The sequence below is a fragment of the Cercospora kikuchii genome, assembly GCF_019650295.1.
Source record: "Cercospora kikuchii DNA, contig_00006, whole genome shotgun sequence".
Taxonomy (NCBI): domain Eukaryota; kingdom Fungi; phylum Ascomycota; class Dothideomycetes; order Mycosphaerellales; family Mycosphaerellaceae; genus Cercospora; species Cercospora kikuchii.
Window position 1 is genome coordinate 2,384,035 of NW_025408587.1, and position 14,118 is coordinate 2,398,152.

General features: G+C 55.6%; 5 protein-coding genes across 5 annotated transcripts; 2 read left to right on the top strand and 3 right to left on the bottom strand.

Moving 5' to 3' along the window:
- Window positions 1-2,777: 2,777 nt before the first annotated feature.
- Window positions 2,778-4,823, bottom strand: CKM354_000986000 (uncharacterized protein; the record flags this gene model as incomplete). The annotated part of the gene is made up of 1 exon (XM_044805299.1): window positions 2,778-4,823. The coding sequence occupies one exon, from the start codon at window positions 4,821-4,823 to the stop codon at window positions 2,778-2,780; it is 2,046 nt and encodes a 681-aa protein (XP_044661234.1).
- Window positions 4,824-5,674: 851 nt separating this feature from the next.
- CKM354_000986100 (uncharacterized protein) lies at window positions 5,675-6,176 on the top strand (the record flags this gene model as incomplete). Its single annotated transcript, XM_044805300.1, has 3 exons — window positions 5,675-5,861; window positions 5,916-5,987; window positions 6,043-6,176. The coding sequence occupies 3 exons, from the start codon at window positions 5,675-5,677 to the stop codon at window positions 6,174-6,176; spliced, it is 393 nt and encodes a 130-aa protein (XP_044661235.1).
- Window positions 6,177-7,077: 901 nt separating this feature from the next.
- CKM354_000986200 (uncharacterized protein) lies at window positions 7,078-8,086 on the bottom strand (the record flags this gene model as incomplete). The annotated part of the gene is made up of 2 exons (XM_044805301.1): window positions 7,078-7,679; window positions 7,747-8,086. 2 exons carry the CDS (start codon window positions 8,084-8,086, stop codon window positions 7,078-7,080), a joined length of 942 nt encoding a protein of 313 aa, XP_044661236.1.
- Window positions 8,087-9,261: 1,175 nt separating this feature from the next.
- On the top strand, window positions 9,262-11,640 carry CKM354_000986300 (uncharacterized protein; the record flags this gene model as incomplete). Its single annotated transcript, XM_044805302.1, has 1 exon — window positions 9,262-11,640. The coding sequence occupies one exon, from the start codon at window positions 9,262-9,264 to the stop codon at window positions 11,638-11,640; it is 2,379 nt and encodes a 792-aa protein (XP_044661237.1).
- Window positions 11,641-12,531: 891 nt separating this feature from the next.
- On the bottom strand, window positions 12,532-12,993 carry CKM354_000986400 (uncharacterized protein; the record flags this gene model as incomplete). The annotated part of the gene is made up of 1 exon (XM_044805303.1): window positions 12,532-12,993. One exon carries the CDS (start codon window positions 12,991-12,993, stop codon window positions 12,532-12,534), a length of 462 nt encoding a protein of 153 aa, XP_044661238.1.
- Window positions 12,994-14,118: the final 1,125 nt, after the last annotated feature.

A 14,118-nucleotide genomic window follows, 5' to 3' on the forward strand; every position in this document is an offset into this window, starting at 1 on the left:
GAGCAGGGCGAGTCGGTGTCGACGTGCTAGACATCTCGTAGACTGCAACAGATGGTCAGCATGGTCAGCCCAAATCAATCATTGTTGCCCCAGGTGAGTCGAACACACACACAAGACAGTACACCTCCAACAAGTTCCAAAGTGAACAGTGTGCACGGGTGACCTGGAGGATCGACAAAGGGAGAATTGTCATTCAGGAGACAGAATGAGGAACGTGTGTGGCTTTTAGAGTTTGAGGCGTCTCCACGGTATGCAGAACGACTGCCTGGGGGTGAAATGACTGAGGCAGACAGACTGAGCAAACTCACCATTGTACAACCGCATCGTCTGGGCTGTCTCTCCAGTGCTCGTGGAACGATCGACGACAGTGCTATGTCAGGGTGGCGCGGAAAGGTGGTCTGGCCAACGCGATCACTGGTTCCGTCAGCAACGTCGAGATGCATAGGCAAATGCCAGGTACCACCGTACCCGACCACGAATTACTGCTCGTCTACACTGACCTTCAGCAAAAGGACTGCAGAGACCGAGCGGCGCTAATTTCCCGAGCTTTGAGCGCTGGATTGTTGAAACCCTTCTGCAAGGGGTCCGAATGTTTCTTCAGGAACAACAAGAAGCGAACGATCGGGAACGTTGTCCCTGGACCTGGGAACTTGCAGGATGGTGTGAAGAAAGATGCAACTTCAGAGAAATTTTCGAGGGACCTTGCGGAGGGAATAAGTATCTCGTGCAGAGCCACCGACTTTGGACAAATCAAGGACCGTGACCTTGCAGGCAAGCCCGTTTTGTACAGCCTGAGAAGATCCGGCTTCTCGGAAAAGAGGTCGCAGAGGCAATCAACCGGAGGGTGGCCTGCTCACTGTAACGTCAGCCGTCAACGAACGCCTCCCGTGATGGAATGCAACTCTACCGGCAGACGGCCTGCACGTATGGCGTGCACTCGATCGACGAACAGGCTCTCAGGGAACACTGTGCCATGGGGAATTCGATATTCTCCTCAACATTTGTCGTGCAAAAGACCCGCTTGACAGACATTGTGATGATGTTGTTGGATGTTCGCAGAGGCGGTCAGTAGATTCTCCCCTGTTCCTGCCTGTCGATGACAGGGCACAGACTGTTTCAGAGGATGATCGAGCAGTGATTGGACCCTTGAATGGCCTGTATATGTAGGCGGCCAGGTCGCCGAACACCTGATCTCGACGGTCCAGCGATTGAAGTCCTGCACAACTATACAAGGACTTGCATAACGCAATGTTGCGCGACATGACGGGCGATCCTATGAGACTGGATGTCCTGTAGGCAAGTGGACCTCTTCTCCATTCTACTCTCGAGAGTTGCCGTGCTGTTTGGCATGCACACTGAATCCGCTTTAGGCCTCGCCAAAATATGGGTGGCGCAGGTCTGCAGCCATGCGCGACAACACGCGAGATCTGATCGCAATGGCAAATGTCAATGCCAGCAGCCGTCTCGCAGCAGCGCCGTGAGCTGCTGCAAGCTGGGAGCTTACAGTTCGCATGATAGCAAGCTCTTAGCAGCCGCAAAAAACGAGTGTGCTGCTGATCATGATTGACAGTGATGCCACTTCTGCACCAGGTTGCTGGTGTTGGTGTGGATACGAGTCCTCTGAGGTCGTACAAAGAGGCCGTCGTACAGGGAAGACCGCGGTCGGTGAACGGGAGGTCGAAAGACACTTGGTCAAGTTGTAGCGACGACTTCTCCACTCAGGCATGTGCTCTCAACAGATGGGTGACATCTGGCTCAATCTATCGCTGCCTCGTGACTGCCGCCTGGCGGCTGTTCGGTCTCGATATCCGAGGAAGGTGTTCGTTCACGAAGCAATCGGCCGATCGCATGGCTTCCCGTTCATGCGACAGCCGTGGCATTGATTCCGTCGGCGTCAATGCCGCCGGCGGCTGCTGTTCCTGGGTGACAGTGGGCGGTCCTCAAAGACAACTGCGCGGTACGCTACTGTCGCGTTCCTGATCTCCATACAGTGCCGTGCCGTGTGTGCTTGTGGCCTGCGTCAACTCTTTTCTCCGCTGTTGTTTCATCACCCGCAGGTGGCCCATGTCGCGCATCTCTGCACACTCAACATTTGCCGCAACGCTGTGGGGAAATCAATCTGGGCGCTTCCGAGTCCACTGCGCCCCACATTTCAATGTATATTGTCGGTGCGGGCCAGACGCTGAATGGCGGTGTTCCTGAAGTGGGCTGTGTTACATCGCAGATTGTTGCGTGTGTAACGAGCGCATCATTCGACTGACTGGCTATCGATAGGTGCCAGCCGCAGGACTATGCAAGACATCAGCTCTTTGCGAAAGTTGAGATCCCAATTGCCTGGTATTTTCCGAGTTGAGGCCTGTCGTGATACAGGATATGACATTGGTATGTCGTCCTGCAGACATCGAGACAAAGTGAGAGCACGAATCGTGTATTGCCTGAATTGGGATCCTCAAGCATGGCGAGACGAGACGATGTGGAATTCGTAAAGAGTCTTGGCACGTTGGGGGTGCCTGCTAATCTACACAGCGATAAACCACCTTCAGGCTGGACGTCAACTCACCATGAACAAACGCTCCTGGCACGTGGTCTTCTCAGTCATCTCACATTAACGGTGAAGAATAGAGGATGGGGGTTTGGTTTGAGAAGTGTGCCGAAGAAAATCCGGTGCATTGTGTGTCGCCGTTCAGTAGGCAGAGCACCTGGTCTAGACATCCATTTATCCATCCATCATAAGCTAAGAATCCATCAGCCAGTAGCCGCTAAACATGTGACCAAAATCATATCGCTCGCCACCCAGTCCCACCAGAAGTAATCGTGCTGCCATTATTCATAGTCTCGTTCACGGGGCGGAAGCCGCCATTAGTCGTTGCCGTGTCCGTGGAGGGTGGACGATCCATAGGAGCACTTTCTTTGTGCAGGAGCATCTCGCGCTGCTGATTGCCATGAGGTTGAAACGGAAGATCCAGTGGTCTCTCCTGAACTTGCGCAGAGTTTGGCGGGGTAGCGAGGTTGCCCACAGGTTGCGGCTCTTCCGCAGTCTGAGCAATTCCGACATTTGCAGTTTGTACATGACCTGGCAGAGTTCCGCCTGGCCCGCGATTCGGCTCGCCAGGCTCGTTTGAGATCGGCTGTTGTTGCTGGCCATCGCGCATGCTGTCTTCAAAACCCTGCCTAGCAAGTTCTTTGGCGTTGCGTAGACCTTCCTCATCCTCTCGAATCTGGTTCTCCTGTTCTTCCTTCTCGTCCAAGGCTTCGAGGTCCTCGAGGGGGTTGCTATCGTCATCATCGCTGTCCCCATTGTCACTCGTCCCGTTCGCATATCCGTTAGATGGATGTGCGCCGTTGGTTGGAGAACCCGCAAAGCCAGGGTAGCTCGAGTCCATGAGGTGGTCCAGCGCACCCAACTCCTCGCGCGACACGTCACGCCAGTGGCAACGAGCGTGTTTCCTGGTGCATCCAGCGCAAGACGTCAGGTTCTTGACGCAGTCCATGCGCAACCTCCGACACCTGTCACAGGGCGGCATGACGCGAGTCCCTCGAGGAAGGCTGTCCATATGGGCTTGACAGAGTGGTCGGAATGGTTGGCTACTTTCCAGTGCAGGGGGAAGTGGGCGACTGAAATTATGCTTGAGAGGCGTGTGGCTGGAGGAGTATGGGTTTCCAGTGCTCAGGGACGGACGATGTGTGTATGTGGTCGAGCTTGCTCGGTTGCTATCGGAAGCATAGGGTAGACTTTCACCCAATGCATTTGTGGGCACAGGCGATAATGATGAAGTGTTGGACGTGATGCCATCATTGGGCAGTGTCCCGCTAAAGTCCAATGTTTTCGGCGTCTGTTGAGGATCGACTGTTGTGGACTGGTGCCGGGCGTGAAGCTTCGGAGCGTTTTGGTTGTGAGGCAAGCTCTCAAAATGCCGCAGAAGTTCAGTTCGAATAGCTGCGTTCGATCCCAGCATCGGTTCTACAGTCTCAGCGACAGGCTTGCCATTGGCCGGAGTTGCATTTACAGCGACAAATCCTGAGCCCGAGGACGATGGAGGCGCCGTGGTCGTCTGAGGAGCGGTTGCCTTCGCCGGTGTCCCACTACCGCCCTCCGCTCGTCGCTCGAGTATCGCAGCTCGGCGGCCCTTCAACCTATGAGACAGTTGCCGTGTGCGAGCCGCAACCATGTCGGCCACGTTGGTCAGCTCCTTGAGCTTCGTTTCCAGCACATCGCACGTGCCGACCTCCTTCTCTTCGTCCTCCCAGATTGGCAGAGGCGGGATGAGTTCCTGACATCTTCCACTATTAATGAAGAGAAAGTCTTCCTCGCTGATCTGCACGCGCAGTTGTTTCTGGGGGTAGTAGAACTGGCACACCCTTCGGCCCTCGGAGAATGTGCTGAGCGTAAACTGGCTGGGGTGGGCGCGCGCAAACTCAATTACTTCTAGCCAGGTGATGGTGTGACTCGTCTCGGCGGGGTCTCCAGTCGCATTCTTGTGGTGACTGGCGACGATTTTGGGCGGAGCGTCGAAACAGCGTTCGAAGCGCTTGATGAGAATGGGTCCGAGAGGTCTCGCACCAAGATTGGAGGCCAATGACTCGTGTCTATCGAGGATGTTGCTGTAAGCGCCGAGTAGGTGGAGCAGATTCGGGAGGGTGTCGTCCTTGTTGATGAGTGGCAAGTCGTCGTGCGATTGTCGGGCGAGGTAGTTGATGCTCAGCTGGCTGCTCGTCTTCGCGGCCTTTGCGACGGGCGCAGAGACGGAGCCGGTGGAGGGACTCCGCTTGCGCTTGGCGGCGGCTGCAGCGGCGTCGGTCGAAACGGAGGTGCTGGTGTCCATGCTTGCGGCATGCCAGAGGGGAGGGCGATGGGGAGGAGAGAATGTGACGGAGACGGGGAGGAGAGGAGGAGGAGGAGGAGGGCGTAGAGGAAAAGGGAGGGGAGCGCCGGAGCGGGCGTCGACGCCGGGAGAGCTGGTCGTCCCTGCCCACAGGACAGCCCAACAACTCGCGGCGCCCGTGGTGGAGGGTTGGTGCGGCGTGACAAAAGCGCGCGGCCAGGCCGCTGCGGACGCACGACTTACCTGGGGGATCGAGCCGCCACTGGCCTGCCGCGCTGCAGCACCCTCGAGCGGGCTCGCGGGATGCCTGTCGCCGCCTCAATCCCCTCGCCTTTTTGCCTGGAGGCGACAGCAGCAGCTGCGAGTTGGGCCAGCGGAAAGCGAGCTGCCTCCTCCGCTACGTGTGGGCGGCATGAGGACTAGTCGGCAAATCGCTTGTCGCGTCGTGACCCCGGTCGAGCCAGCCAGCAGCGGCCCTTCGCCATCACGCACCGGCCTCACGCAGCGACGTCCGCCCTGCTGGCCCGGTGCTGCGTGGATGTCTGCTGCCGTCCCATCAATCCTTTCGGTGAGTCGGAGTCGAAAACATACACCCATCGACACACCGCGGCCTGCTCGGAGCGACGCAGAGGAGGCGGTGGCTGGCACGGAGGCCCACGACTTTCCGCACGGCGTCTCGACAGCGGCCAGTCCACGCCTGCTCCACACCACAGCCTCAGACCGCCACGACGACAGCGGAGCTGCTCCTTCCCCGCTCCATCCCGTCAGACGCACGGACGACAAACTTTGAGCCGCATCGCCTGTTCGGCCAACGTCGATTCTGATGCCAAGTCTTCCGCAAACACAACATCATGGCAGAACGAGGCCAATTTCGCGGAGGTCGTGGGCGCGGTGAAGGGCGTGGCAGAGGTGGCGGTGATCGCGGGGGTCGAGGTGGTGGTCACGCGCAAGGCGCCGAGCGAAAGAAAGAAAACATTCTTGACTTGTCCAAGTATCTTGAGAAGGGGATCACAGTCAAGTTCAGCGGTGGTCGAGAAGGTGAGTGTACCGGTGTTTGATGAAGAGATTTGATTTGACTAATTTTGATTGTAGTCACGGGGACATTGAAAGGATATGATCAGCTCATGAATCTGGTTCTCGATGACGTGAAGGAGACGACGCGAGGTGAGCATTCCAGACCATGAATATGCACTGTTGCAGATGCTGACATCCGATCCAGACGAAGAAGGCAATACCAGCACAAGAAACCTCGGTCTGCTCGTGGCGCGAGGAACACTCCTCGTACTGATCAGCCCTGTGGACGGCAGCGAAGAAATCGCAAATCCTTTCGTGCAAGCCGATGAAGATGAATGAGATCGGAGCAGTCAATGAAGTCTAGGAATCCGTCCTCCAGATTCTGCAAAGCATGCACGGAAGGAAGGAAAGAACGACCTGCTGCGCAGGCACGTTTTGCAGCAACACGACTTTCAGCGAGCAAATGGCAATCGCGCCAGCAATCAACACAGTGCTACAAAGGCTCACGAAAACTTCGTTGAGCCGTGTCCGGCACTGTTGGAGTCGCCAGCAAACGCTTGGGCAGCATTACTTCAGCCACTTCAAGGGCTGCATGAGCTCTCCGCAGGAAGACTACAAATAACACAAAAACACGCAATGAGAATCGTCAAGCACCGCAAACCCTGTCCCGTCGGTCCATGACCCATAGCATTCCTATACTACTATCGTGCCAGTGCTACTATGCAAATAATGCTAAAACCAGGCCATACCTCGAATCACTTTTCTGTGGCCCGCGCAATGAGCCTGGTGCAAAGCACGGCCTCCGTCGCTCGTATATTCCCGGTTAAACCATCGCCAGTACTAACTTAGATAATTCTTCGTCGTGACAAATTGATAACATTATGCATATGCACTTGTTGAAGACAAGCGCAAATCTCGCAAAGTTAGAAAGTGTTGACGAGCAACAGAAATGTCAGCATCGACATATACTACCTTAGCAAGGCAACTGTCCTCAGGGTTAGGGTTAGAGAGCAATCGGTAGCAGAAACATGGACTGTAGTCGACATCAACTCTGTCCAGCAACAACGCGGCGCTTAAAATCCCGACATTGGCAAATAAGAAGAAACAGAATGCGTCCGTGCAAGACTCTCTCGTATGCGTCGCTCGATGTCTAACAATGGCTGATGACCTTTATTCTTTTGAGCATTTCAAAAAGGCTCCAGGCCATCATATACCACTTTAATCCTAAACTCACTATCGACTACTTCCCACTGCCCTCAATCCACTCCCTAAACAACGGCAGCACCCTCTCGGGACACTCCTCCGGCAAATAATGCCCAAACCCCCCATCCACAGGTTCAAACCTCACCTCCTCCGGCCTCTCCACCCAGCCCTTCCACACTTTAGGCACATCATGCATCCTCCCCAAATTACTCGCCGACCAAACCACCATCAACGGAATAGTCACTTTCCTCCCGCTCTCCTGATCTTTAGTCTGCTCCTCCACATCCTCAAACGCACCCGCGTGATAATCCCCACAACTCCCAGCAACACACTCCGGATTGGAGAATTGATGACAATAATGCCCTACAGCGTCATTTTCTTTGAATTTGGAAACACCGGCTTCGGAGGCGCCTTTGGCGCGTTCGAGATTGATTTTTGTGAATTCGCCACTACCCATTGCTGAGATCATTTGAGGGGCGGTGGGGAGGGCGAGGAAGGGCCAGTGGTAGTAGGCTGCGCTTGCGGCCGGGTTGGAGAAGGCGGCCCATTGTTCTTTTGTGGGGACGATGTCGATGAGGATTGCGGAGATGATGTTGTGGGAGGGGGTGTTGTCTACGATTAGGCGGTGGCCGATTCTGCCTTTTGGGGGAAGTTAGTGGTGTTAGCCAATGGTTGTATAGAAGAGCTCGGTTTCAGCTTTGTTTACCTCCGCGGTCGTGACCGCACCAAATTACGGGGCGATCTTTAGAGAAGACTTGTTGCAGAGCTTCGATGATGAGGTTGCCTACTGTGCGCTTGTCATGTTTGGGAGGGAGAGAGGAGAAGCCGTAGCCGGGGAGTTCGGGCACGAAGAGAGAGATGGTGTCTTTCAATTCAGAGACGACATGTCTCCACATGTAGCTGCTTTGGGGCCAGCCATGGACGCATACGAAGATGGGACCGGAGCCAAGGTCATGGGAATAGCTCTTGACATGGCCGCCCGAGGAGACTTGGGAGGTATTCTCTTGCAGGAAAGGATGCAGTGTCTTCAGTGTCTGGTCTGCCATGATCGGGAGATTGTCCGCGGCGCTGCAACAAGTAAATATTCGCTTTGGAGTTGATAGGAAGCAAAGCTTGTTGACAGAGTGCAGTCCGCGGGCGTGGCTGACATTTCAGCAGCTTAGAGGGTGCTTTCTTCTAACATGACGACACAGCTGTGTGATTAAGCATTGAGGCGGGGCGGATCTGGACTGTGCAGCAGCCATTCGACTATCACCGCGGCAGTGGAACACTAATCAGCGCGTCAACAAAGCTCACATGCTGTAGCATCCAGTGTAACTTATAGTGTTGTCAGCAGAACATGGAGACGGCTGCACTCTGGGGCGCGGCTGTGGTCGTCTATCGGCTCTTCGGATTGAATCGGAAGTTCAATGCTTTCGCCCGAAAATTGTGGGGGAGCAAGTGCGCTGCGCTCGCCCAAAAGAGACCCTGCGTCGCTCGAAGGTTTGGAAATTCATTCAGTGAAGAAAGGTGTGTTTGCTGTTTGCTGCGCCGTCTCAAACACTCCGCGGAATGTCTCCTGGCGCGGTGGTGCAACTGGTCAGCAGACAGGCAGCGTGCATAGTAATCGCGATCGGGAGTGTATTACGGCGCCCATGGGCAGCGGAGAAGCGCGTCCGCAAAGTCTGGTTTGTCCAGCACATCGGGGGCCGACCATCGCTGTTGATGCTGGGGTACCCTGAGCCGCCCAACCAGGTCGACGGCGGGTGGGCGCCGACGTGCGAAGAAACGCAACGAGTGAACGCGTGTCTGCACGTCTCGTATCCGTCGGCTCTCTGCTCGTCGTGGGTGGTGCTCACTGTACATTAATCATTGCGTGACTGGTGAGCGACAAGAACAGCAAGGTTTCCAAGACCGAAGCTTGTCGCCGGCGTGCACAGACAGCGAGCCAGTTGTGCAGCCGCCTCTCTCGGTCGCTCCCACGAGTCGAGACTTGTTCCCGCGCCTGGCTCGCTCTCCTCTCACTCTCCTGCCCACCCGCACCCAACCTCAAACATACCTCACCACCCGCCACCGCACCGCACCTCGACACACGCACCCTCCCCTCGCCACCGCGCTCCACACTCCGCTCACACCGACACCGCGACCGCTCTCCGCCCCGCTGCGCTCCATGTGGCCGCCTTGAGAGGACCCGACGGCGCCAAGCCAAGCGCTGCAATACCACCGGAGCGCGACTCGAGCGATGTTTCACGATGTGGCCCAAGTCCAACCGCGCCAGCTATGGAATCTGCCCACCATCACGACGACGAATAGCCTGGCGCACTGCACGCCCTTCACCCTCCCCTCGGCCGGCGTGCTGTCGCTGGGAGACGACACCGTCATCACCCTCACCACAGATGTCATCTTCCAGCCCGAATGCACTGGCGGGCCCCAGGCTGGCGATGTCTTCACCGTGGACCACCTCCGAGACCCTTTCTATGCGTCGACCATTCCTATGGTCTATGTCGTCAGCGCGGCGACCGTTATAGCCTGGGTCTTGGTGATCATGCTTACAATCACGCCGAGAACCGGTTTCTTTGGCGCACCCGGAGCACCAGCGTTTAGTAATGGGCATGGCATAATTGGAGGCGCCAACGGAGGCGTCATGGGCGTGACAGGAACTGGATCAAGACCTTGGCTACAGAAGATTGCGGCGCTGGCCGTCGCGATTTCCCTCACAATCGCGACGGCCGACACGCTCGACGTGGCGGAGAAACAGTATGGAAAGGGCTACTCCGACGCGAATCTGCTGCGGAAGGAAGTGCTGGGCTCGCTGGAAATACGCATCACACGAGTGGTATCGGATATCTTCCTCTGGCTCGCACAGGTGCAAACATTAATACGGCTTTTCCCAAGACACCGAGAGAAGGTCCTCATCAAATGGATTGGATTTGTTCTCATCATGTTCGACACGATCTTCTCGTGTCTGAACTCCTTCCTAATTAACAGCGCCCTCCAAGGACGGAATATCGTGGATGCGATACCCGCACTATCATACCTATTCGAACTCGCTCTTGGACTTCTATACGCGGCATGGGTCTTATACTACTCTCTGACGAAACGAAGATACGCCTTCTACCACCCGAAAATGCGTAACATATTGCTGGTGGCATTTCTGTCCATCGTGTCGATCCTGACACCGGTCGTCTTCTTCATCACGGATGTGTCCAATCAGGACGTTGCTGGATGGGGAGACTACTTTCGCTGGGTCGGTGCCGCAGCTGCAAGTGTGGTTGTATGGGAATGGGTCGAGCGAATAGAGGCTTTAGAACGGGATGACAAGAAGGACGGAATTTTGGGACGAGAGATTTTCGACGGAGATGAGATGTTGGATGTAATTCCAGACCAAGATGTGGCCTGGAGCGAGAGTCGCAATCTTCGAAGGAACTTCCGGAGACGACGTGACGATGGACCAGATGGCGGTGGCAACACGTCCAGTGCCATGGAACGCGGGCATGGTCTCCACGGAGTCACCCAGCGATTCCGATCACGACATCAACAATCACCATCTCACTTTCCGCTTGGGCGGGCACATTCAGCTTCCGTGCCCACTAGCCGTGACAATATCAGACCTGGAGATCCCACCGATGCCACAGGTCAAAACAATCCGATACTCGGAGGACCAACTCCACCTCCCCAGGTTGCTAGCCCCGTGAGCAGGACAGACACTACCAGTGCAGCAAGCACGGTCTACGTCGTACGATATCATCCAATAGCAGATGTGCCTCAGCCTATTCGCAGGAGAGCCAATCCTGAACGAAATGCGACGACGAGACCAGCCGCCCAGCGGCGAAGAACAGAAAACCAAGAATACTCGGAGAAGGACATTATTGAGGGCGAAGAAGACGTGCAACCCAACATTAACCGAGGAAACCGCCTATGGAACGTGGTACCCAATCCTTTCAAGAGGAAACGCACCTCTCCTCCCACCGAAGTGCAAAGGGCACGCCAGGCCGCAGGCCAGAGAGTGCCAACCCCTGGTAAGGAGTCATCTCGTTGGGATGTCAGGAATCGGTTGGGTACAATGGCTTCTGAAGCAGGGGAGAAAGTGCGAGAAAAGACGGAACGACGGCCTGAGCCCGATTTACCCGTGACCGTAATTCCAGCACAGCCCCGAGGTAGTAACCGCACCTGGAGCCCTGTCGAGCAGACACAGAGGATGAACGTATTGCGACCCATTGATCCAGATCAACGACCGCCCGCATCGCACGGTTCTGATCAGTCGGGTGATACTGGATCAACGACTCTGACAGCGAACAGTCAGCCTGTGCGATCTTCGCAACGGCCCGCCGTGCAGCGAGGCGACCACGGTGCTGCCAACGCTGTCATCGCGACGCAGTCGCCCGTGGAGTACGTGTCCACTAGCAGGAATGGACCCCCAAGGGCGGATGATATCAGTCCAGTCAATGGGCGGAATGCCGGGACCATCGTAGTTCCAGCGCCTCCGCGGCGAACACCTACACTGCAGACGAACACACCACCTATACGGAATGGTGCAAGCAGGAACTCAGGCATGGCACCCTCAGGCTCGAACAGGAACACGCCGTCGAACGACAATAGCGATGCGGCGAATGGTGCATAGAGCGGGCTATCGGGTTCGTATTTCACGGCTTCGGGTTGATGTACTCCTTCATTATTGATTTAGCGCGGCGCTGGCGGTATATACCCTCACCCCAACTTTTCTGGGTCTGGGTAATGAGGTTTCGGACGATATTTGTGGCATTTCATGGATGGCGGAAAAAGGCTACGGCCTTGATATGATGGCGCGCAAAATTTTGACCCGCTCGAATGAACGAGTGGGCTCTTGTGTTTTGTTTCAACGACATTTCTTCGTCTGATGAAACAGAAAGAGATGGAAATGGCATTTTCTGTAGATAAAGCGAAGACACCTTCGGAGTGTGTCTTGTATATATGTCGATACCAGACGACAATTTACTACTGAGAACAATTGGCTTGATTTCAATTTCTCGTTGAGGATCAGTAATCGCTTCTTCCACACGCCACCCCCTCTCACCTCTCCTGGATGGAAGTACAATGTACACCGCTCTCCAAGAAAAATGATTAGTCCGCGTTCGTGATCTTCAATCGAATAATTGTCTTCCCTTTCCTCCCTCCCCTCCCTCTTTCTCCTTTACACTTCACGCTTCACGCTTCGCATACAGCCTAGGTCAGAATTGCGACATGCTAGATTCCGAGGCTGCAAGCGCGGAGTCAAGAAAGATACCGATAGCTCAAAACAGAGAGTAGTACATTACACACCACCAAGAACGCTATGCACAATGCCGCACAGAAACATGAATGTGCGGCTCCCGAGCAAGAGCACGCCAAACAATCAAATTCGCAGAGCCAGAGGCGGGATCTGCTCTTCTTCCATGTCGAGCCGCGATCTTTTGGCCATGTTAGTCTCGCCGCAGTAGCGACGCCCATTTTCCCCCACCAACTCATCACTGCCCCCATCCCCTCTTGATACTCTCTAACTCGCCTTAACAGCCAACCCCGCCGGAACACTCGCACTCTGCAAGATATGCTTAAGCGGATCAGATCCATACTCCAACCTCTTCTGCTTCGCACCACCTCCACCACTCTCCTCCTCCTTCTTCTTCGTCCCCGGCGGAGGCCCACAATACCGTCCATGATGATCCATATGCCCACTCGCAACAGCAGTATTCACAACCGCATTCGCACTCCTCTCGACAGCTTTCGTACTCCTCTCTACAGCCCTCGCACTCCTCAAACTCGCATCCGCTGCACGTTCCGCAGCATCCGCACTCCGGTGCGAAGCGTCTGCAGAACGATTAGAGCCTTTGGCAGAAGATTGGGATGCGAGAGCGGATTTCCAGGTGGGGTAGACGGCGATGATTGTTGCGGCGGAGGCGAGGGTTGCCCAGAGGGTTTTCTTCTTGAACCAGGGTTTGTCTTCTAGGGGCATGAGCATGTCTTCTTGGGGTGGAGGGGGTGGAGGGTCGGCGCGGTGGCCCCGTGGAGAAGGAGACCGGGAGTAGGAGTAGCGTCTTCGGCGGCGGCGGTGGCCGCCGCGGGATCGTGATCGCCGACGGGGAGAGGGAGACCGGGAGGACATGGAGGATGAGGAGGAGATTCTGATTGGGTGGGTGTGTCGTCAATACAGATGTACGTATACGGGTGGAAGATGGGACGGGTAGGGTCTCACCTGGACAGCTGGTCGCGGCTAGAGTAGGCGCTGTCGTAGCTCTGCCGATGGTATGGCGAGGGTCTGGACCTCACGTATGGGTCTCTTGGATCTCTTCCTCGTTCAGGCATGGCTATTGGCGATCGCGGCGAAGTTGTTGTAGCATGAAGAAAATGAAGTCGACGAGAGTTGGATGTGAGTTCGGGTGATGACTGCGACGCGCACGGGCAACACGATACTTGTTATAGAGTTGGGAGAGCCAACCCGCCAGTGGGGGCTGGCTGCGTTATCTCGACCTCGGGGGGAAGTCGAATGCTACCACTTTGACCATCGTGGCTTGCTAGTGGACACGAACATGCGTGACATCATGTCGTGGGGTTTCGTGGTAGATGCAGGCCATCATCCAGGCGTTCAGACGAACTAGCCCAAGTTTCCACGCTGCTCAGCCATCGTGGCCAACAAGAGACTTCGTAGGGAGTATCCGGGCGGATGCGCACAGGGTTGGCCGCGTCTGTGGGCTTCACGATGTCGTCGATGTTGTGTGTTTCGGGTGATCGCAATGGCTGGAAAGTGAAGCTGGTAGCGGGTGAAGTCGATGGGTTACCCCAGCTGATATGTGTCGGAAGCCCAGACATGAAGGCTAATCCCTGCATGAACTTCTGTGAAACTGCCCAATATGAGGGTGACACATATTCCGGTTTGGTCTGGTGCCGCACACGCGATCCAAATTACAACTCCGACATGCACCGAATTTTGAAGATCGGAGCACGTCTTACTGCGATGTTGGTGAGAACGCCGAAGGGAGCGCTTTCCAAAATGAGCATTACAGTCCACCTCGCCCAGTAACACGAGGCAGAGCGACACAGCCATTGAATGATCTTTGCTATGCGCATGGTCTTGTCATCTGCTCCA